The sequence below is a fragment of the Crocodylus siamensis genome, chromosome 15 (assembly GCF_052110815.1).
Source record: "Crocodylus siamensis isolate JL-2025a chromosome 15, ASM5211081v1, whole genome shotgun sequence".
Taxonomy (NCBI): domain Eukaryota; kingdom Metazoa; phylum Chordata; order Crocodylia; family Crocodylidae; genus Crocodylus; species Crocodylus siamensis.
In genome coordinates, this window is record NC_143409.1 from 8,430,499 (window position 1) to 8,454,073 (window position 23,575).

The 23,575-nt window shown below is 44.0% G+C and overlaps 1 protein-coding gene across 2 annotated transcripts in view; it reads left to right on the forward strand.

The window, feature by feature from the left end:
* Positions 1-23,575, forward strand: part of IGF1R (insulin like growth factor 1 receptor) — a 257,818-nt gene that overhangs the window by 193,312 nt on the left and 40,931 nt on the right. For both annotated transcript variants that reach the window (XM_090029479.1, XM_090029480.1), the window contains exons 3-8: positions 2,655-2,967; positions 6,841-6,986; positions 9,843-9,987; positions 14,638-14,852; positions 17,235-17,361; positions 20,602-20,840. In XM_090029479.1, coding sequence (XP_089885605.1) covers positions 2,655-2,967; positions 6,841-6,986; positions 9,843-9,987; positions 14,638-14,852; positions 17,235-17,361; positions 20,602-20,840 — 1,185 coding nt within the window. The remainder of the gene's footprint in view (positions 1-2,654; positions 2,968-6,840; positions 6,987-9,842; positions 9,988-14,637; positions 14,853-17,234; positions 17,362-20,601; positions 20,841-23,575) is intronic.

Sequence of the window (23,575 nt, forward strand, 5' to 3'; positions counted from 1 at the left end):
GGTTGTGTTTGGAGTAGAACGAAAATACGGTTTTAAAGAACACTTTCGATGTGTATTCGTTAGTCATCTTTGTGCAACGTTTATGTGGGCCTAACGGGCACTGCTTTACTGACGGGTCTGTCAGCACTTCTCTTCAAATGGTTTTCCTTCCTCTTGTTTGTATTATTCCTGAAAAGTTTTGACTCTGAAAAGTGATGTTTCTCTCGCCACCTTTTCAAGCAACAGCATTGATATTGGCAGGAGTTTGGTCCTGTCTGCCTGCGTTGCGAGTCAGATAAGTTCTTGCTCCGTTAGTGACATACAAGACTCAATATGCAAGACCGGGATTGTACTTGTACTAATTACAGAGAGTACTCGCCTTGTACAATCATTTTTCCTGGTGGTAGTGTGCAAGGGAAAAAGGCTGCTACATGGCACTTGGATCCCAGATTTGAATTTGTGGGGTTGGCAGTTAAAAATCTTGTAAACCGGAGCATATTTGATGCAGAAACCACTGTGATCAGTAAACATGGAACCTCTCGGATGCTAGTTCTACAGATGCACCATATTTACCTGAATCCAAGCCAACTTAGTATTTCAGATGCACCACCCCCTGCCCCCCCCCCATCCTTTACATAGAACATTATACATTTATTTTATAATTTTCTGTATATAGGAGGTAATTATTGAAGGGTCATCTTAAATTTGTCCCCAGTCAGAGAAGGGGAGGGGAGAAGTCAGGCAGTCTGACCCTCATACTTTGCTCTCCCCATCCCTCTGCTTGTGCCTTCGGTAGCCTGTCCCCTCACCTGATCCCTACCCCTGGCTGCTACCCAATTCCCCACCCGCAGTGCTGCCCCATTCCCCTCTTGCACAGCTGTTCCTTATCCCCCACCTGAACCCTGACCTGCACTGTTACCCATTTCCTCCACCCATTCCTGATTCGGGCTGCTGCCCATTCTGGGCCCTAGCCTTGGCCTTTGAACCCACACTTACCAGATTGCTGCTGCGGTGGCGGCAGGAACAACTCCAGCATCTCTGGCTCTGACCTGAAATTGGAGCTGGGGCAGAGTAGGAGCACTGGTACTCAAATCCAAGATGACGCTCGTTTTCTTTCTTGTTGACAGAAGAGAGGGGAAAAAACCCTCATCTTGGATTTAAGTAAATATTCTGAATTAGCCTGGCACTTCGAAGCTGTTAACTAATGGCCTCCCATGACTGAGACTCAGCACTGGAGTGTCTAGATCTTACAAAGTGTGGGTGGTTATGTCAAGCAAATTTTTGTTTTGAATTGCTTAATATTAATATCCCAGCCATGCCCACCTTCTCTAGCAGGCTTGGGGTTGTGTTGCAGAAGGTGCATATGATGGGCATATGAAAAGTGGAACCCTAGCCCAAGGTTGATGAAATCAAAGAATTTGGTCAGTTACCTTGAAACAGCTTGGTCAAAAACTCTCGGATTTGAACCTTTTCATACGCATTGAAACAAGTTCACTTTGACAGTGGAATTTTGCAGGTACCATTTTGCAGGCTGTGCTGCGGGTGGGGTGAGAGAGCTTGTTCTGCACTCTCACGCTGTGGGTCCCTTTCTCTCTCTCTTTCTGAACAACAGCCTAGCAGATTATGCAGCAGATTGGGTGGGAGCAGGGAGAAAATGTGCAGGCTGGCGTAGAATCTGCTGTGCTGTCTTGGCGGTTTTTCTCCGTTGTCGGTTGTTTGGGGACATGTAGCCTCTTTCGCTTTAGGATGTTAACTGCTTTCTAGTCAGGTAGTCGTTACTTTCCTTGGCCTCTAATCCTGAAGTGTTGTTTTATGCTGTTGGTATTGGTACTGTTTTCTAGTCGAGTTAGAAAGTGGAAGACAGTTACCTAATGAAAACCAGATTTCCTATCTGTATTTATTTCCAGAGCCTCTGGCATACAGCTAGCATGGCTAAAAGGCCATACAGCGCTGTAATCAAAATGTTGTTACGTAAATATAAATGCCGCCACTTCTTTTGATGTAACAATAGTAAGATTGTCTATTAAGGCCCTGCTTTTTGTTCATTTTCCCTCCCACGCTCAAATGTCCACACCTCCAAACTCTGGAGCTTAAATAAATATGCTTTTCTTGTCACAAGTGTGATATGATGTGAACAAGTGTGATTCGCCCTTGGGGGAAGGCTGAAATGCATGACACCCTTCAGGAGGGGGGAGGAATCATAACTCCCATTGCATAGTATCTCATGTGTAGCATCTGCACTTTATTACATCTCATTTTGCCTACAAAAGTGACATTGGGATGCTATGTTGGGGTCAGCCTAACCATGTGTGCTGCAGTATAGTGAGGCTTTATTGCACAAGTGCAATTAAGTTGTTTTAAAGGAGGCTGGTTTAGTTGCCACTAAAAGACCAATTTGAAATACAAATTGGAAAGACCAGGAAAAAAAAAAGAAGAAAGCTCTCAAAGACAGTAAGGCAGCATTCAGAAGAATATCAGGGCTATGAAGTGATTTCTAGTCTTCACTTGTTTCCATTATCCATGCACTGGCCTCACTTTCAACAGTTTTTCCTCATTATTTTTCTTGCTTGTATTTTAATTTCTAGGCCCAGTGGAATATGAGCGTAGACCATATTTACATTGCTGCTTTTTAAATGATGTTGGCTCAGCCCTTGCCTTGTGCTCTCTCTTCGCAGTGTGCCCCAGCTCTTGTGGCAAGCGAGCCTGCACAGACCAGAACGAATGTTGCCACCCCGAGTGCTTGGGAAGCTGCACCGTGCCTGACAACAACACGGCTTGCGTGGCCTGCCGCAATTACTTCAGCAATGGAGTCTGCGTGCCCGTTTGCCCCCCCAACACCTACAAGTTCGAAGGCTGGCGCTGCGTCACCAAAGAAGAGTGCGCCGAAGTCCCTACCTCAGAGCTAAGTGAATACGAGAGGTTTGTGATCCACAATGACGAGTGCATGGCAGAGTGTCCCTCTGGATTCATACGCAATGGGAGCCAAAGGTAATTCAGTGGTTGGGCTGCCTGCCATATTTCTGGAGTATTCCCTCCTATTTGATTGCAAAGTGTGTCAGGAAGTGTATGTGTGGGGGGGAGATAAACTAGGGAAATTCTCAAGCCCTTGCTTGTGTGTGTGTGTGTGATTATCCTGTGGCAGTATGACAAGAGAAGGACTCCACTCAGACCAAGTTACCCGTCTCCGAAGGCATAGTCCTGCCTGGTGCTGAGCATTTTCAGTTCACATTTCAGGTGAGAATTTGGACAACTCGGTGTTGCACTTAAACGGGTTTAAACCGAGCGCTCTTAGAATTGACACAACACTCAGTTGACGAATAGCAGGAAGGCTTGCTTTAATAACTACCAACAAGCTACAAAACTAAATGACAGAAAAAGACTCTTTCCCAATATAAAATTAGCTATCAGTCCTTGCATTATCTTAACTGCGAAGAGATTTTTGGTTCTCCCCTCCCCTACTTTTCTGCCCTTTCTCTTTTTAATTTTCAGCCATTTCCTTTTTCAGCCAGCCTCTTTTCTAGCTTGAATTATTACTACTGTAGTGTTTCCCTTACTCGCCGTTGGCTTTTCCTTCTCCTGTTTCCCCACTCCCCTTCCCTACTTTACCTTTTTGCTTTCCTAATTTCTACCTATTTATAGTCTCACTGACATCCCACCACACTTAACTTCTCTCATTCCTTGGAGTCTCAGACCAGCAGAGACTCCCTATGCCTGGGGAAGGGTGACTACCCAAAAGCTTGCTAAGAACTTCTTTCCAACTACTCAGGTCTTGTAAAAGATATCACACCTACCCAAAGTACCTTGCCTGCCTATATAGTTTGCTTGCCTTCACTTGCTCAGACTTTTTCTCTGGCTTACTTATCTTGGAGATACACATGTGATGAGTGTCTTAGGTCTCTGCCAACAATTTTAACCATCTCTTTTATTATTTTATGGCACGGGTCTGGCATTGGGTACCTCACTGTCTCAATGCCTAATGGGTTGCAAGCTATTAGCGGAGTTTGATTTCCTTGTGGCAGTCTTGTCACCACAACTCAGCCTTGCCCCAGCCACAGTCTTGCATTTTTGTGCAAGGGACACTGCCCAAGCTTTCATAGCTTTTCATATCCAGCAGTTGGCACAGTGTGCAACCGGATTTTGAAATTAGAAAAAACTGCCTGGTGAAAACCAAGCCGGGCTGGAAGAGGTATGTGGAAACATCAGGAAATAGTCAGAAAGGGGTTCTGCTCTGTGTTGCCACCCAGTGAGCAGATCGTTTCTGTTTCCCACACATTAATTGTTCTGTGCATGCTTGTATTCTGCTTCTGGCCTGTGTGCTTTAGCCAAGTGCCTAGCTTTGTTGCTGCCTGTAGATTTATTCACTTAATTTACTTTGCTCTTAGAAGACACCAGCACCACTTCAGAACAGAATGCTAGCACAGGCGGTTATAAAATAGCACAGCAGCTCACGGTGTTGTAGGGAATGCATTTTTTTTCCCGTGAAAATTACCGTGACTCATCGATAATTCTTGGAATTTAAAATAATGTGGCCTGATAGGGGTGTTTCCCATTTTGTAGTTTATTCAGTGGCCAAGAAAACAATTTTCGATGGCCACCGATTTAACCCTTTGTTCTTATAAAGCCTTTGACTTTCTTGCAGACAGGGTTCTTTGGATAGATGCGGCATCTTTTATCAGGCCAACTAACTAGTTGGAAAAATTGTTCTTTGCAAGCTTTTGGGCACAAACACTCTTCTTCAGGCATAGGGGAGATCTCTTAGGACTGTTGGGCTCCTTGGGCTTTTCGTAGTTTGTATCCCGGCTTCACCTTTATTTGGGCAGGTGAGTTGGGTGTGGTGAGCGTAGGAACCTACGCCGTTTCCGAGGGAGAGGTGCCACCCTGCTCTGCCTTTCCTAGAGTGAATGTCATCCAGACAAACACTTTCCTTGGAAAGTCTCCAGTTGACATTCAGATGCAAACAATGCAGCTTTGTGCTAGCTTGGGGCCAGATATTTTACCTGCAAAACTTTTTCCTTGCTGTCTTCCCAAGTGGCTCTTATTCTCCACTTTAAAAACACACTCATAAAAGCCACTGTGCCAGACAGCTTATCTTATCAAAGCTCTGTCTTCGCGGCAAAGACTAAAGAGAGTTGTAACTCAAGGCCAGTGAATGTTTTATCCCCCAGGTTCCCAGAGACTGTTTTAACCAGTAGTTGCAAATGTGGGGAGTTGCTCACATTCTTCTGACACGGACTCTGGCTCAAGTGCCTCTTGCCCATGCCTGCAGCTCTTAGTGGCTAATGGCACGTTCTGGTGTAGCATTTGAAATGGGAGCTCACGGCAGAGTCATGGAAGCTCCTTCCTTTCATTGTTTGTGCCTGGAAAACAACTGTTGTATCAGATTACTGGTTTCTCGAAGCTGAAGCAAAAGTGGGTCCGGTTACCGTTTTCGGCAATAAACAGGAAGCCCTTGCGCACCACTGTGTGATACAGGGCTTTTGTCTCCAGAACCTGGGTTTTCTTTCCTGTTGCTTGCTTTTGTTTCCATGAAGTGGTAATCTGCTGCAGAGGTTTAATTATACCCTTCCCCCCCGCCCTCAAAAGGACCATAAAAATTGCACTCAACTAATGTTTGGGTCGACTTAAATTTGTTCTTCCCTTCCACCCCCATCTTGACTCTTGTACTAAGTGTTTTTGAGTATGCAATAAAAATACCAAGGCAAATGTTTTAGTTTTATTTTAGTATTTTTAATTCATTTAACCCTTTGGGTCCTTTTCCTGGTTATTTGATTCTCTTGTGGGCTTTTGTAAGAACAGAAGCTGTTCTTTACCAGTAAGTAGTTGCCAACTTCTATTCAGGGGAAACTTACTTTCCTACAATTCAGCCAGAAAATGTGGATAGACTGGCATCGAGACGGTTACCAATTTGAACAATACACAGTAAGTAAAAACAGTGTTTCAAGCGTTAGCCCTGGCCCAATTGGAAGAAGGCTGAAGTCTTTCCAAGGTGCCTAATGGAGTAGGGTGCCCAGCCTCTGCTGAAGTTCATTGGGAATTGGGTTCCTTCAAAGTCTTTATCCTCAGCTTGTTATTAGTGAACTGCTGCTCGTATGTGAGAGAGGGCAGTGTGACCTCTCCTGTGTTTTTTGATTTGCCCTTATTGCTGTATGAACTGTGAAAATGCAAGGGCCGGGACTTGCTCTGAATAGGCTTTTCATCTAGGTGGATCCCAGAGCATTTCACAAACTGATTTGCAGATAGTATATCAGGAATCACTTCCTCTATTGCTGATAATGTATTTAACTCTTCTGGTAATTACAGCTGTGTGCCACTGCCCGGGATCACTGCAGTGGCACCATGCAGTCATAGGTGCATGGAATCAGGAGACAGGGTTCTTTGGGTAGATGCAGTATCTTTTATTAGACCAGCTAAATAGTTGGCAAAAATGTTGTTTGCAAGCTTTCAGGCACAAACATCCTTCTTCCGAAATAGAGAGAGTTTGCTGGTGAATTGTGTGCTTTGCTGGGTAGAATAGAAGCCAAAATCCAGGACAGCGCACGGTTCACCAGCAGACTGACTCTATGTTGGAAGAAGGGTGTTTGTGCCCAAAAGTTTGCAAATAACTATTTAGTTGGTCTAATAAAATACTGCATCTACCCAAAGAACCTTGTCTACCCACGTCCTTATATCAACACAGCTACAACCAACAACCCTAAAGCATGAAACACATTTCAGAAGAGGCAGTCTTTTTCCCAGCTTGAAAAATTTGTGCTTTCTGATGTTGCAAATGGAGAACCTCTTCCAAAACAATGTCAGATCAGCCAACTCTGTGTTGTGAAAGCCACAAGTCTTTACTTCTGGTCTCTCTTCCTTCCCACCCAGCATATTCTGCAGCCCTTGTGAAGGGCCTTGCCCAAAAATCTGTGAGGAGGAGAAAATAAAGACCATTGATTCTGTCACGTCAGCGCAGATGTTGCAGGGGTGCACTGTGCTCAAGGGGAATCTGCTTATTAACATCCGCCGTGGAAGTAAGTATTCTCCTTTTCGGAGCTTTTGTCAAGGTTTTTAAATGTTGGTGCATGCGTGCATGCATGTGTATGTGTGTGTACACGTCAGTACAAAGACAAGAACACTAAAGACCAATACTAAAAGCAAGGTCTTTAAAGCAGTTGCTAGTTTCGTACTTGCGTCAGGACTCTCCAGCACACCATTTGGTGCACGTCATCCAGGTGCTGAACCACTGTGCGTGAAGTAACCAAACCAGTCAAATCCAACACTGCACTTCTCTTGCTCTCCTCATTGTTTTGGCCCTTTCCAAGGCATGTCCAAACAGAAATGAACTCTGGATACGGTTTGTCAGAACAGTGATTCATCAGTTGGGAGCACTCCAACAGATGTCAAGCTTCAAAGCCATTATTAGTTTTTTGGTTTGAAATAAACATCCAAATGCCTTCAAGGGTGAGTGTAGGTTGGAGTGCCTTGAGTTTTGTGCCTGTGTACTGTAGCCTGTGGAGTGCTAGGTTTCCTACTTATGGCTATATCCAAGGAGTTAAAAAGAGTAGTGAGTGGATTGAGGAGGCGCTACTTCACAGTCAGGGCGGCTAGGGTCTGGAACCAGCTTCCAAGAGAAGTGGTGCTGGCTCCTACCCTGGGGGGCTTTAAGAGGAGGCTAGACGAACACCTTGCTGGGGTCATTTGACCCCAGTACTCTTTCCTGCCATGGCAGGGGGTCAGACTTGATGATCTGCTCAGGTCCCTTCTGACCCTACCAACTATGAAACTATGATTGTCTTATTATATTTCACATCTGCAAGGACAGGCTCGTCTTCTCCAGGACCTTGAACAACTTTTACTTCAGTCACTCCATGCAGGTCGCTGAGTAATAGATTTTTGCTCCTGAGCACTGTATGATAACATAATTTTTGGTCCGTTTCATGTTTAGAATGAAATTGCTTCTTGGCCTCTTGAAGGCTCAGATCAAGTGTATATTCTCCCAGGGAACTAAAAATAAGTTAAAATATATCCTTTCCCAGCTCTTTAAAGTGGTAAGCGACTGACTATCAACAGGCAGAAGACTGGGCAGTGTGGCATCTTCCTCTCTGAAGTGGAAGAGGATACACGGAGTTTGTTCATCAACTAGGCAACTAAAGCTGTGCACAGCTCAGATGAGCTGCAGTCAGCCAGGTAGGTAGCTGTGTTAGCCTGAAGTTAGCTGGAAGGCAGGGCAGTGCAGCACCTTTTAGAGACTAACTTGTTCAAAAAGGCGTGAGCTTTTGTAGGCCACAGCCTACTTTGTCGGCTGCTATGATAACATAGATATGGTGTCACAGATGGTTTCATGGCATCTGATTGAGTGACCTGTAGCCTACGAAAGCTCACATGTCTCTGAACAAGTTAGTCTCTAAAGTGCCGCACTGCCCTGCCTTCCAACTAACTTCAGGCTAATGCAGCTAACTACCTGCCTGACTGCTGATTAATTAACAATCTACTTAATTTGCAGTTCTGCAGATTTTGCAGAAACCGCAAAATCCACAAAATTAAACCAAAAAACCCCTTAAAAATAAAATGCTGCCTCCCTAGTGAGAGCTGCTCCCTCATTCCTCTTACTCCTCTAGGGCTTCTCCATCAATCAGTGCTGAAGGGCAGCAGAAGCCAAGATGGTGGCCCCTAGTCCTGTTCCCCCCCCCCCCCCCCGAGTTCTCTTTGCCAGTAGATGCTGAGGGCCATCAGCCATCAAGATGGTGACTGACCCCTTCTTCCCCCGGGGCTTCTCTGCCAGCCAGCGCCAAGGGGTGGGGCCTCTCTGTCGATCAGTGCTGGCGGGGTGGGACAGCTGCAAAATGACCATGGAATGAGAACTTTACACCATGATCAACCTGCAAAAATTGGTAAGTGCCCCCCCCCCCCCTCCAATTTTCGGTAGACCCCTACCAGTAGTCTGAACCATGCCCACAACTTAATTTAGCTTTAGTCTCCTGACTTGGGGACCAAGTCCAGGTATCTTCTTCTACTTCAGAGGGTGCTCCCTGTGACCCTCCTTGTACAACCTGGACCTGGTGCCAGCCCTGTTCCATGAAGGTATCATTACGGTTTTGTCCTCAAAGTTCTGCCAGCTCATGTTGTACCTGGAACCAAAGTGTTCATAAATCAGCAGTTCCCCAGCTCTTGCTGATGCAAACCATACTGAACAAGCTGTAGGCAACGTTTTGTGCTTACTGCCCCCTCCCCCATAAAGCTCATTTCACCTTTTAACACTTTAAAAGTTGGCTTTTAAATTCTTGTAGCTGCTGTCCATAATGGCGTTTCTTGTAGGCATCATGCTCCTTGCATGAGGACAGTGGCTTCTGTGATTTCCACCCCCTCCTTATTTTGAAGATCTATTAAAATAGCAGTATCCTTGTTGCTTGCTTAGGACAGTAAAATAACTGTCTCTGACTTTGCTTAATCTCTGGTCTGATGCCATGTTCTTCAGCAGAGCATTTCATCTTGAGCTAATTAATGGGTTTTACCTCTGTCACTTTGTGTAACAGCAGTGGCAGTTTCACAGATGCCTGAATTTACAAGAGTCTGTTCAGTTTGGCCTAGAGACTGGCTGTTGACAGCTCAGAATTTGGGTCTGGGACAAGTGTGGAGTATCTGTGCAAAGGAAGGCACATCAGTATAAAAGTTATGAATGGAGTTCTAAAGTGTTGTACTCCACCTGTCTGCTTGCATAGGTAAATAATATATGCTGGTTTGCAGCAAGGCAAATCTATTTTTGTTTACAAAAGCAGCAAATATCAGTGTTTCCTTTTGTTATGCAATCTCTGAGCGAAGCAAAACGTGAAGGAACACTGTACCATTGCATGTGTTAACAGCACTCATTTTCTTCCCTGTTAATGCAGATAATATTGCCTCAGAGCTGGAGAATTTCATGGGCCTTATTGAGACGGTCACTGGGTATGTGAAGATTCGTCATTCACATGCACTGGTTTCCTTATCTTTCCTAAAGAATCTCCGGTATATTTTGGGAGAGGAACAGCTGGATGGGTAAGTGCTCAAACTGAGCAAGATTATATTTGTAGCGGCAGTTTCAGCCTAACAGAAAGGCATGGAAAATATGTCTTCTAATGAATACTTTTGTACCATTTATACAGCCTTCACTTCCACTAACGTGCAGTATTTGTCTTCTACTTACTACCATTGCACCATCATCATTCATTTGATTCACTAGCATGCAAGCAGCTGGATGAGTATATTAAAAATATATTTATGGTAACGCTGCTGCTGTTTTTTTCCTGCAGAAAGATTTTCTTTGGGAGATGCTGTATATCTAAGCAGTTTTTGCTTTTATCCTAGACATGTTCTGCTTTTGATGCTCCAGTGCATTCTGAAATCAGAAGTCATTGCTCTTTTGTCATTGCAGTTTGTTAGTATTGTGTCCTTAACTGAGGTCTATGGAAATGTCACCTAGAGAAGAATAGCAGTTTCACTAACTAAAAGATCAGGGCATGTACCTGGAACTAATCTGAGTATTCAGGAGCTGCACAAATGGGCCCTCCACAAAGTACTGTGAAGAAACTAAGTCTCTTAACCTAGACAATGAGTTTGAGCCTGGAAAGTAATCTTGGTTTATTGAAAAGTTTACTGATCAGCTTCCTGGATTGTTTTGACTCCATAACATAGCTTATGATATACTTTTAACAGTGTGTTGTGCCATTTCTGTACACCACAGATCCAGGAGTAGTAGGTGACTGAAAGGAGGAGGAAAGGAGGTTTGCATTCTGTAGAAGTGAAGTTAGCAGTGCTGAGGTAGGGATGACTTTCCACCTGGAAACTGCTGTGCTCTGTCTCTTCCCCAAATAAAATAGTTGCCCAAGTTTAAATCACTGCACTGTAGGAGGAATGAGCCTTTCTTACTAATAAGAAAACTAGTAAACTAAGAATTTGGGGCAGTCATTTGGGAAAAAGGTGGTGGGAAGGTCATGGGAAAGGTTGCATGCCTCTGATTTATCTTCCCCGACAGGATAAAGTTACAATATAAGGGATTCTTCCAAACCTCCCTCTTTTTCTCAGGCTACTCTTTGGTCAGTCTTAAATTCTTAAAATTCCACCATCTGACAGAGCAAGTTAAAGGGCAGCTCTTCATTCTGCACTTGAAAAGCACTCTGTCTTTTTCAATAGGAACATTGGCTCTTTGGACAAACTTTGTTTCTAATTGGAAATCCAAGAGCCTTGTCACTTTGCCTAGCCCAAGGCTCTTTCAGCTCGCTTATGATGTGGTATATTCATGCAGATAGTACAGTTATCAATTTGTCTTTTGCTTTTTATTAATTTATTTTTTTTAAGTGCAGCTGTGAATTTAAGCAGCCATTGCATTTATGGAATCTTACATCTCAGCAGGCGTAACCGATAGGAAAGGAAACAGCAGTGCTATGAACTGGGCTTTATTAAATTGCTTTGATTCAAGAGTGGAACAATAAACAGTGAAGCTGAGAAAGTTGGGGTTCATAAAGGAAGCCAAATCAATTCCTGCTAAAGAATTATTGCCATTATGTGCTTTTGGATTAGGGACCATCCCTTCCCCCTTTTTGGGGGGGGGGGGACACAAGCGCTTTTTTGGGCAGTGCCACGATCTGAAATAATAACATTTGTAAAAATATTCAGCCTAAGACAGACACCTGGCATGGAAAAGTTCAGTCTGTATAGTTAGTTTGGCAGAGTGATTTAACAATTCAAAACAGGGAAGTATTACTCTGCCATAACTGTAGTGGCTGTTGCCAGCATCACCTATAATGCACATTAAATACCTACATTAAGAAAAAGAAGATATTGCAAGTCAAGCCTTGGAGTTGGGAAATAAAGAAAAAATGTGTAGGTTGCCCATACAGACTTATTCTGGCCTGCTGATGCTGAGTTCAGATAAATGGGGATCATTTTTAAACACATGATCATGTGCTGTGTGTTTTGTTACAGAATCCCCTTCCTCAGTGGCTTCACACATACTGGTTGCCTTAGCCACCCATGCAGTGGTATGCCTTGTGGTTCCCTATCATCTCGGGCAGTAGTTCTAACCTTTTTAGACTCCAGGCCTCCCTTGGTGAATGCTAGCTATTAGCTTTCACTCATTTTTGACTGTGGAAAAATAACAGAGCTGTTCTTCTGTTGCAGAGGACTCAGTAAGCCCATGGTAGGTCAGAATATTTTTGACACTCCGTATTCCTATTTGAAATCTGTTGGGTTTATCTTGTGAATCATGTATAGGTGTTAGCATAGCGAAGTGCTAGTACTGTATGGCACCCTCATGGATTTGATGGCATCCTATTGTGAATCATGGAGCTGGAAAGTAAGTAGCACTACCCTGGGATGCCTCAGGAAAGATGAGTATCTGTTCAGATTGTTTAGGTCTTGCCCCAAAATGTGGGCCCTAAGCTTGTCTATACATGTGTCGCAAGGCTGTAATTACAGTACATCAGAGCAGACTCATTTAATCAAGTCTGCTGGAGTATGGTAATTACCATGCTCCAGCAGACTCCAGCATCTCGTGTATCACCATCCCTGCACTGAAAAATGGCAGTGGGGGCGCTTTCAACTAAAGCTCGTTGAATGAGCTTTAGTTAAAGTGCCCCTGCTGCCATTTTTCAGTGTGGGGGCACTTAAATTAGGGCGGCTCTCAGAGCTGCTCTAATTAAAGCAGCCCCCCCACCCACTCCAGCCCCTCTCGGAGCATGTGTATAAACTCCCTAAGATACTGTGTGTTTCTGCTCACAGTTATAGCTCATTCCATATTTCCATATGGCTCTGGACAGACTAAGGGAGTGGATTGAGTTAGAGAGAGAGAGAAGGAATTTACCATGTGTGAGTTGTTCTGCAGTAACTATTTCATCTGTTCATTCCTGTCCCACCACTGAACGTGGATGCTAACTGGGGGCAGCTTATCCCTGGATTTAACGGATGTAAGGTGCTGCAGTGTAGCTTTCACTTACCATGGGTTTGGAGTAGACAGTTAAAAACATTAATGCTCTATGCCTTTAGATATTGTTTTTAGCTGATTGACAGCAGATCATTTTCCTAATGAGAAATTCCTATTCTTTCCATGCTATCTTCCTTGGCATCTTGACTCTTTTCCACAGCTGTGGAGGCCAAGTTTTGATATAATCTTTATTTATAACTTATACCTCCAAAGTCCTGATCGCACTTCAGTTGCCCTCTGTAGCAGCATTTTCTACCGTCTGTGCAAGACGTTTACCTATCTTGTGATTGTGGTTGTACAACTTTGCAGATGTGGTTTCACTGGTGCCGTGGATAATACCAGAATAACTTCCACAAATTTATACTTACAGTGCATAGATGAGCCCCTAGGACTTGTTTTCCTTGCCTTAAACTTCTGTTCAAACTTGTGCAGATGGTTTTAATGTATGATCCTCAGTCACTTACAACTGTTACCCAGTCTGTTTGCAGGTGTCTAAAACACCAGCAAGGGCGTACTCCACTCCAGTCGCTTGGTTGTCCGAAAATTTAGTTCAGTCTCTTTAAAACGTATCCGTTTCAAAAACCAATTACCACTGTTGTGGGTCGGAGATGAGGTGGCTGGCGTTACATATTTCTTAAACGAGGTTTTAAGGCTGTGAAGCTGCTTTGTAAGTTAACTGCCTCTTGCTTTGGGTCTTTCCTGAAAGGCTTATCTGCAATTATTTACTTGCATGACTGATGATAGTGCATGTTCATCTCATTAATGTTGCACAGGCTGCTGCAAGGATAATTCTTGTTCATTGACTGCAAAGAAGTCAGTGTCCAAAATACACACCGGCTGTTAGTGCGTAGTGCAGCTCTGCATCTCACTTGTAAATATTTTCTCTCCTGGCAAAATGCATTTAATTTGACTGTAACCCATACGTACTCCCTTTTCAACTCCATTAGCCAACTTAGAGCAATTGCACTCCTTGTTAGCTAAAGGCCCCTGCCAGGCATTATGCTCAAGACACGATTTAACTTTTTGATCGCGTCTTAAATAGTAACTCCTCCAGCCATTCAGGCAATTATTAATGGTACCACAAAACACAAAACCAACCACAAGTATTTCACAAAAGACATGTAATGATGTTGCTGGTTTCTGTCATTCCTTGAACCGAATGCATGGCAGGTCCCCCACTATGAAGCCTGAGGTCAGCTGTATGGCGGGGCCTGGTTGACACCTCCAGCCTGGGACAGCCTTGATATCTCCAGCTGGCTCCATTCTGGTCCTCTGGCTGAGGCTGACAGTTGGCTGATTCTGGGTCCCAATTCCATCACTACATCTATTCACTGAGCTTCTGGCTGTCACTGGCCAGTCCAGGGGGAGCCTGGGATCGTGATCCTGGCCGCCTCCTGCAGTGGCAAGTAGTAGTGTTGCTGTTTAAATCTGATTTTCCCCATCCCAAAATTGCTTGTCCTGCCATGCGTGTATGGCAGGGCAGAAGGGGCTGTTGTTGGGATCAGGGAACAGATGTCAACGTGCCATTAAATGAATGTGTGCCCATGGACCAAAGAGATTCCAGGTGTATTCATTCTGCATCATATGAATAGAGGGTGCATTCAATTCATGTGGTTAATCAGAGATTTCATTAAAGAAAAAGAGTCTTGCCTGGCTCAGATGCTTTGTATGGGAGCAGCCCATGAACTGGTGATAAAACTAACTTGCTTTTAAATGTCTCATTGTAGGAATTATTCTTTCTATGTTCTGGACAACCAGAATCTGCAGCAGCTGTGGGACTGGAACCACCACAATTTGACCATCAAGGAAGGCAAAATGTACTTTGCATTTAATCCCAAGCTGTGTGTGTCTGAAATTTACCACATGGAGGATGTGTCGGGAACCAAGGGGCGGCAGAGCAAAGGAGATATAAATCCCAGGAACAATGGTGAAAGAGCCTCTTGTAAGTCAAAGATAAAGCAAACTTAAAGCAAGCCCTCATCTTGTTTAACGTGAAAGCATGATACTGAAGCTCATGGAATCCAGAAGTTAGCAGCTAAAATACTTGATTTTATTTTGAGGGTCCTCAAATTGTGGTTCAGGGCTCAGTGGTGCCCTGCAAAGAGCCAGCTTGTTACATAGCAGCTGAAAACAGTGCTGCTGAGTCACTTAAGAAAATACTTTATTTAACTAATATCAGTTTTTCACAACAGCAGTTCGTATAGTAATAGCAGCATAGCTAGAAATACCCATGTTATGAGAGAGAGCAATCAGTTCTGCCAGTAACCTTTTTTACCCCCTGACTAGTACATAGTTTGTCTAGTTTTTTAAATATTTCTCCTTAAGGGAGCTTCTAAACTGTCTAACAATGCTATATATCTGGAGATGGGGAGTGATTTTGAGAAGACAACTGCAAAAGTGTTTGTTTTGATGTCTTTTTCAATGCAAAGCAGTTGGTTAAGTATCGATACTTTGTTAATTCATGCTCCTACTGTCCCTGATGGTGAGCACTTCCATTTATCAGCTGCTATAAATTTGCATTTCAGATTAACTTGCTTTTGTTTATTCTCAATTCCTTGCTTCCAATTTCAAAGCGGTATTTCTAGTTCCTCAACATTTCAAAGTTACAGTTCCTTTATAATTGGGGTGGAGCCATGCAGAGATCTTCTCAAGGGACTTGTTTCAAATTGATGGAATAACTCCTGTGAACTTCAGGAGGTCTTTACATCTTTCCTGTTGTTCTGCAGACAAATATACAAATGCTCTTCCATTTTAAAGATGGTTAAGAAAAGATCACTTATGAGCCTGGCACCATGCGAGTTCCTGGTATATATTTTGCCTGTTAAATTGTATGCTAGGAATTGAGTTGTTTTAAGATGTTTATAAGGGGAGTCTACTTGTTAATGGGTTGTGTTCACAAAGCTGGGATGTCTAAGCCACCAGATGTCCCTCTAGGCATGATGAGCCAGCATAGGTGATATAATTCTTGTTGTGCAAGTGTTCTTGCATTGAATAGGCTGGGTGCTTGCAGTCCTGTAGGAACTGCAGATGTGCTGTCCTTGCTACCACTGAGGTGATTCCCAGCCACTGCCTGTTTGGTGCAAAAAGTTTCCTGACTCTCCAAGCAGGGTGTGCGGCAAAAGAATTGATGAAAACTAAAATGCTTTCGGAAGGACAGAAGTTCCATTAGTGCCGGTGCATGAGGGTAAAAACCACTTTATTTTCAGAGTCTGGACAAATACTACATTTGCAGTGCTACTGATGCCACTGAATTTTGTACACCACAGAAATTTAGAGCACCTGGGGTAGACAGACATTACAGGGTTTGAGTGCTTGGAACCTGAAAATGCTGAGTGGGAGCACATGAGCCAGAGGGTCACTGTGTAGACATCCCAGTGGGTCTTATAGGGGCCCAGTCTCTGACAGTTCCTGAGGCCAGCCAAGCATAGAGGAAAGCACTGGTTAGCGATCTGCCCATGGATCACCAGCCAGCCCTTGTGCTGGGAGTGCAGATCCACCCGCACACCTGGCCAGGCAGTTTCCTCTCCAGAAAGCCTGTCAGTTATACTCCCAAGTCCGGAACGGATCTTTGCCTCTGGCTTATCCAACTGTCTGCTTGGTCAGTGCTGGGAGGTCATGTCCTTGCTGTACTGCTTTAGGTGGAGAGTTATGGTCTTCCAGCATTTGCTCAGTGTGTTCCTCCAGCTTGTGTACAAGCTGGCATGCTTCAGTGTGCAAGTGCAAGCCAACAGGACCAAGGCCTTGGGAAGGCTCATTCTTGAGGTCTGCTCCTTGCTTTTTTCTGCCAACATCCATGTGGTTGGTGACAATGCTGTACAGGACAGCATGGAGTCTGGGCTGCTGTGGGACTACTTCCAAACCATATTGTGGCACTTCTGGGCAGGGGACAAGAGCAGCAACTGTTGGGAGCACACTGGGACCTGGGACAAAGAGGCAGTGGAACTTGGATGTAGGGGGCCACCTTCATGCACCTAACTATGCATCAACCTGGCTCCCAATCTTGAGAAAATCCTGAGCATCTTTGGCCATTATTCTAATGATCCTCTTAAATGTCCTGTTTTATAACTAAATTGTAGAAGTAGCGGAGTGCATTTTTTCTATATATTGTAATGTCATTCATTACCAAATCTTCACCAGCTGCTTTGGCATAAATAAGGGGGTGAGGGAGGAGAGTAGGAAGTTAAGGAATCCACACTATAGTATGGTATCCCGGGCATGAGCTAGAGAGCACCAAAATGCAGAGCTTCACGAATTGCAGCCGTCCAGTCTCTAGGAGGTGAATCAGACTGACTGCAGCAGTTGCTGTCATTTGTTTTTGCTGCAGGTGAAAGCCATATTTTGCGCTTTGTCTCCAACACCACCCTGAAGAACCGCATTAAGTTGACCTGGGAACGATACCGCCCTCCGGATTACAGAGACCTTATTAGTTTCACTGTGTACTACAAAGAGGCGTGAGTATATGTGTTCAGAGAGTCATGATGTCATTCAGCAGATAGCAGGCCTGGTGGATAGGATTTCTCTGTTGACCGTTGTGTTTATTGGCTGAATGAAGAATAAAGTGAGTCAGCAAAGTCCCTTGGGCAATTCTTACTTTGCTGTGTACTCACTTCGTTCTCTAGTAGCCCTTCCTTACAAGGTTCTGTTTGGACAGTGTGTATAAAACAACGTGCCTCTGAAAATAGTGGGGGGTTTGGGATCTGTTTTCTGACTTTCTTTTTTTTTTTTTTTTTTTATTTAAAATTCAGGGGGCATCTTCCAGTGTATGCTTGGCTATTTTCAGGGCTTCTGTTGAAAATGCATTAGACTTTTGCTCTTTCTTCTCCTGGCCAGGACTTTGGCTTAAGAGCAGCAAAGATTTGGAGACTGTATTTTATCTACTTAAATTCTAGATTATTTAGATTATCTAACTTGGGCAGGTTGCTACAGCCACAGGCTGCTCATGGTAGCTACATGCTGCTCATGGTAGATTTGTAGTAAAGTTAGTAGAATCATAGAAAAATAGGTCTTTGAAGACTGTTATTATGTCCTCACTTAAGTGCCTTTTCCATAAGCTGCACATGCCTTGCTCCTTCAGCCTCTCCTTGTTTGGCTGGTCTTCCAAGCCCTTTATTGTTTTTGTCTGCCTCTGGACCTTCTCTAACTTCTGTGTGTCCTTTTTAAAACAAGGAGCCCAAAACTTCACACAGTACTCTAGATGAGACCTACTTGTGCTAAGGAAAGAGGCACCATCGCCTTTTGTATCTCGAACTTATACTCCTTGTTATGCAACTCAAAACCTCATCTGCCTTTTTGTGGCTGCATCACACTGCAGGCTCCTACTGAGTCTGTGATCCAGCTAGATGCCTAGATCCTTTCCCGTAGTGCTGCTGTCCAGTTGGTCTTCCAGTACTGTGCCCTTTAGAAGCTTCCAGCCCTCCTTGGTGCTTTTATCCTTCAGTCTCTCCTCGTATTATCTCACGTTGATTTAAATCAGCCTTTTGAAATCCAGTGTCTTTGTTCTGCTGACCTCATGCTTTCCCAGTGCCAGGATCATAATTTTTGTCATATTGTGATCACTTCCTCCCAAGTTACCAGTCATCTTCACATCCTCTACCAGGTCTTCCCTGTTGGGCAGGACATGATCCAAAGTAGGTGATCCTCTAGTTTCCGGAGCAGAAAGTTGTCCCCCACACAAGAACTTGCTCAACAGTTTGTGTTGGCTGTGTGATTCTTCCATCAGATATCTGGAAACTTGAAGTCTCCCATCTGTATAATTTTATAACTTTTGGATAATTTTGTCACCTCCTTGAAGTGTACCTTGTCCACCTCTTCTTCCTGTCTTAGTGGTCTATAGTTAATCCCCATTATAACAGTGCTGTATCTTTCACCTTTTTTTTCACCAAAATGCATTTAGATCTGCTACCTTTTTCCTCCTGAACCAGGGGAACAAGTGTATGTATTTTTGACATACAAGGCAATGCTGACAGCTTTTCCTTCAGCTCTGTTCTTCTGGAACAGTGTAGACCTCAGTGTTGGTGGACCTTGTGTAACAGATGTCTCACCCAAGTCTCTCTGGATGTTTTTACACATGGGGCCATTGCTCACAGCTGGGCTTCTTTTGGTCCTTTCTCTTCTGGCTGGATTGATGCTCGGTTGCCAGAGAGTTGATTTTTGTATTGGGAAGACCGATAATATCGCTCTCCTTTCCTTTTCTTGTCCATGTACCAGCCCCTTTGTATCTAAGAGAGGCTAGAAATGGAGCCAAAATGTCATGTCATTCTGTAGTTTTAGTGGAAGTAATGGAGTAAGTGAGCTGTACTCCAAAGGGAAGCACATTAAGTCAGTCAGTTGCGTTGAGAAGATGGAGAGAGATGTGGCTAAGGTAGATGGGGTGAAAGAGAAGTTCAGGACTGTTTCTTTTACATGCATCAACTATGCTGTGAAAGAAATGAAGCAGAAGTTCTGGAACCATAGTATGGTTCAAATGCTTTTATTGTCGCATCCCAGAGAGCCTGTGGTGTTGGTGGGAGTCCTCAAATATTGATATGTGCATACAAAATAATTATTAAAATCTTGCTATATATCATAAAAATATTAAATAATCATTCTGTTAAATAAGTGTTTATTGTTTTTATTTAACGCTATATAAAATACACTTCTATTTTCCATATCCGTACAAAGAGTACAGCTTAACGATAAGGGAATGTAAAAATCTCAAGCTAAATATTGGTGTTTCTTTAATTTGAAGAACTAGATTAGCTTGTAGACTTCTGAGTTATTCATCAGGGCAGTTTGTGCTCTTATGGCAAAAGTTCAGTCATTGCCAGTAAATATTTGGAGTTGATTCTCTTTTAGTTGCCCAGCTAATACAATGCTTCTATTAATTCAAGTCAGAAGTATTTTATTATCTGGTTTTGAAAATGGGAGAAAGCAGGCTAGGGTCAGTATCCTCAGATCAGTTTTGTCTCTCTTTTTAGCCAATGCTACTTTAGAAATACAGCTATGGCCAAACATTTATACTGAGTCTGTGGGATTTTCTTCTGTGCTAATGTGCAAATTCAGTTGGTTTGTCATTACTACAAAATGCAAGGCAACCAGATACCTGTTAGTGCTTTCTAGTCCTATCTTCTTAAGAGGAAATGAGGATTTTTTTGTCATTATTCTGAACAATTAGTTGTCTCTTTAGGGAAGGGATTATTTGTGTGATATTTTCCTGTCACACGATGCTAGGTCCCCTTATGGAACCAGGTAAAAAATGAATACCTTAGCAGGTTTGTTCTCTCTACTTCTTATTGTCTTGTGACCACTGCTGTTTCTTACTGCTGACAACATTTGCACACCCTGTCTCCTTTGACAGGGAATGATTGAATTGCAAATGTCTATTCCCACTGATAAATTAGGCAGCAGCTCTCCTTTTGTGGGAAAGGAAAGGAAGCTAGGGGTACCCATCTCTCCTGAAACCCTGCCTTTGCAATAACTACTGAGTCTAAATCCCCCAGCTAAATCCAAACTCTGAGTTTTATAGCACCTGGAAATAAAAAGATGAGCCCAGGCTCCAGGATTCTCTGTTCTTTATTCTGCTATAAAAAGCAAATAAACTTTTTTTATTAGTTTCATTGGACAAGGCTGATGTGAGATTCCCTCATGAACGTTTGAGTGTTTTTAAGAGAAAGTAAAAGTACAATCTGTGCCACTTTTTAAAAATATTTCAGACCATTCAAGAATGTGACAGAGTATGATGGGCAGGATGCGTGCGGCTCAAACAGCTGGAACATGGTGGATGTCGACCTGCCCCCAAACAAAGAGAACAACCCTGGGATTTTGCTGCAGGGACTGAAACCTTGGACTCAATATGCCATTTATGTCAAGGCTGTTACCCTCACAATGATGGAGAACCATCACATTCATGGAGCCAAGAGCGAGATTGTGTATATACGCACCAATGCTGCAGGTAAGATTTTGGTGTTATGGCCTTTAAGGAACTATGGGCATTCTTGCACATGCTCTGGGGGTGGGAGGCACTTTAATTAGAGCACCTCCGAGTTAAAGCGCCCCTGCTGTCATTTGGAAGCGCAGGGATGCTGATGCATGAGATGCAGAGGTGGGCTGGAGTGCGGTAATTACCATGCTTCAGCAGGCTCCATTAATTGAGTCTGCTGCCACGTGCTGCAATTACAGCACGTTGGAGTAGCCTCCCGGCTCATGTACAGGCATGCTATATGCCCCTTATTAGCTTTGGATTTTGGAAGAAAGGTAAGTGGATGGGAAAAGTGACCAGCTTTTAAATGGCTTAATAATTAGGAAGTTCATTTGAGGGGCCTGGTGTATTTTCATAGATTTCATAGACATTAGGGCTGGAAGGGACCTCAGAAGATCATCGAGTCCAGCCCCCTGCCCAAGGGGCAGGAAGTCAACTGGGGTCATAGGTTCCCAGCAAGATAAGCATCCAATCTACTCTTGAAGGTGTTCAGTGTAGGTGCTTGAACCATCTCCGATGGCAGGCTGTTCCAGACCTTGGGGGCTCGGACAGTGAAGAAATTCTTCCTTATGTCCAGCCTGAAACGGTCTTGCAGTAGTTTAGTTTGACTGTTCGACTTTGTCATCCCTTGGGGCGCTCTGGTGAACAAACGTTCCCCCAGATCCTGGTGAACACCCCGATAAACTTCCAGGTGGCCATCAGATCGCCCCTGAGCCTGCGCTTTTCCATAGCGCTCAGCCTGTCATTGTAAGGTCTGTTTTCCTGACCTCTGATCATGGCTCTGATCATCACCTCTCAGCATGGCTCTTCTCTGCACTCTCTCAAGCTTCTCCTGACATCCTTTTTGAATTGTGGAGCCCAAGACTGGATGCAGTACTCCAGCTGCGGCCTCACCAAGGCCGAGTACAAGGGGAGAATGACATCCCGGGATCTGCTTGAGAAGCATCTATGGATGCAAGCCAATGTTTTGCTCGCTTTACTAGCCACAGCATCGCATTGAAGGCTCATGTTCATCTTGTGGTCAGTCATGACCTCCAAGTCCCTTTCATCTGTAGTGATAACCAGCGTAGCACTGCTGAGCCTATAAGAATGCTGCAGGTTTTTCCTCCCAAGGTGGAGAACCTTGCATTTTTCAGTGTTGAACACTGTCAGGTTCTCATCTGCTCATTTCCTGAGCTCATCAAGGTCAGCTGGATCACCCTCCTATCCTCAGGGGTGGATGCTTTATCCCGGAGTTTGGTGTCATTAGTGAACTTGGCCAGTCCGCTTCTGACTCCAGTGTCCACATCATTAATGAAGATGTTGAACAATATTGGTCCAAGGGCAGAGCCTTGGGGGGACCCCACTGGTCACAGGGCGCCATGATGATTGACTTCTGTCAACCACCACCCTCTGGGTTCGACCACGGAGCCAATTCCCCATCTAGCAGATTGTGGTGGACCCGAGGCCACAGTTGGCCAGTTTTGCCAAGAAGTGATCATGGGATACCAGATTGAAGGGTTTTTTTGAAGTCAAGATATATGAGATTGGTCAAGCAAGACCTACCCGCAACAAACCCATGCTGGTTATCCCTCAGGATGTTGCTGTTGGCCAGTCTGTTAAGAATGGCCTCTTTTTAATCATCTTTTCTAAGACCTTCCCCAGTATAGAGGTCGGGCTGATGGGCCTGTAATTTGACAGATCCACTTTCCTCCCTTTCTTGAAGATAGGCACCACATTGGCCTTCTTCCAATCTTCAGGCACTTCACCAGAGGAAGACCCGTGCCAGGGGCTGAGCTGTGATGCTAGCCAGCTTCTTGAGTACCCTGGGGTGTAGATTGTCAGGTCCACCTGACTTGAAGGTGTCCAACTCTCAAGGTGTTCCTTCATGAGGTCAGTGTTGATGGAGGGCAGGGAATCTCCCTCACCCAGGCCTCCCTGTCCCATAATGTGGAGGGGCGTCCCATGGGACTGATGAAAGACTGAAGCAAAGTACCCATTTAATAAGCTGGCTTTTTCCTGGGTGTCGGTTGCAATTTTAAGAATATTGCACTTTGTTACGGTCAGTATCTATTTTAGTTTTTTTGCTGAAAATACAGCAGTGAGAGTAGGCAAGAATCTCCTTTCCAGGTAGAGAGAGGAGCACAAGGCTCTTGTTGCATAAGACTGTAGTATGCTTGTTCTTAACACCCTGTTCTTCGTACTGTAGCACAGCACAGGGTGAACTTGTTCCCTTCTGCTCAACCTGGTGCCCTCAAGCTTCCAAAATGTATTTTATTAAACCTTCAAATAGCAGAGCATCTGTGTTGAGTAACTGAAGAACAAAATGGCTCAATATGTCAATTTTTGAGACAATGGGGGTGAATCTCTGGTGCTCTAAAGTCAGGTTCTAGCTCTGTCTAGCTGTTGCCCATCATTTTCATTTCTGCATGAATGACTAGCTCACATGTTTGGTTTTTTGGAGGGCAGTAAATATTGGGCCATCTTGTTTACCTTGGAAATGTTAATGTTAGTCTCAGTTATGTTAAAAATTGTTGTATTTCAGAACGGCAGTCCAAGTGCATTAAACCCTGAGTATATTAAAAGAAAAAAGTTATGACATTTGAAAATACTTTTTTGCCCTGGATCTCCTAAAGCGAATCTGGCTGATCCTGTAGACAGTGATTTTTTTTTTTTCTAGTACATGCAAAATAATTCTGTATTGGAGCAAGTTTGTGGAGACACTGAGG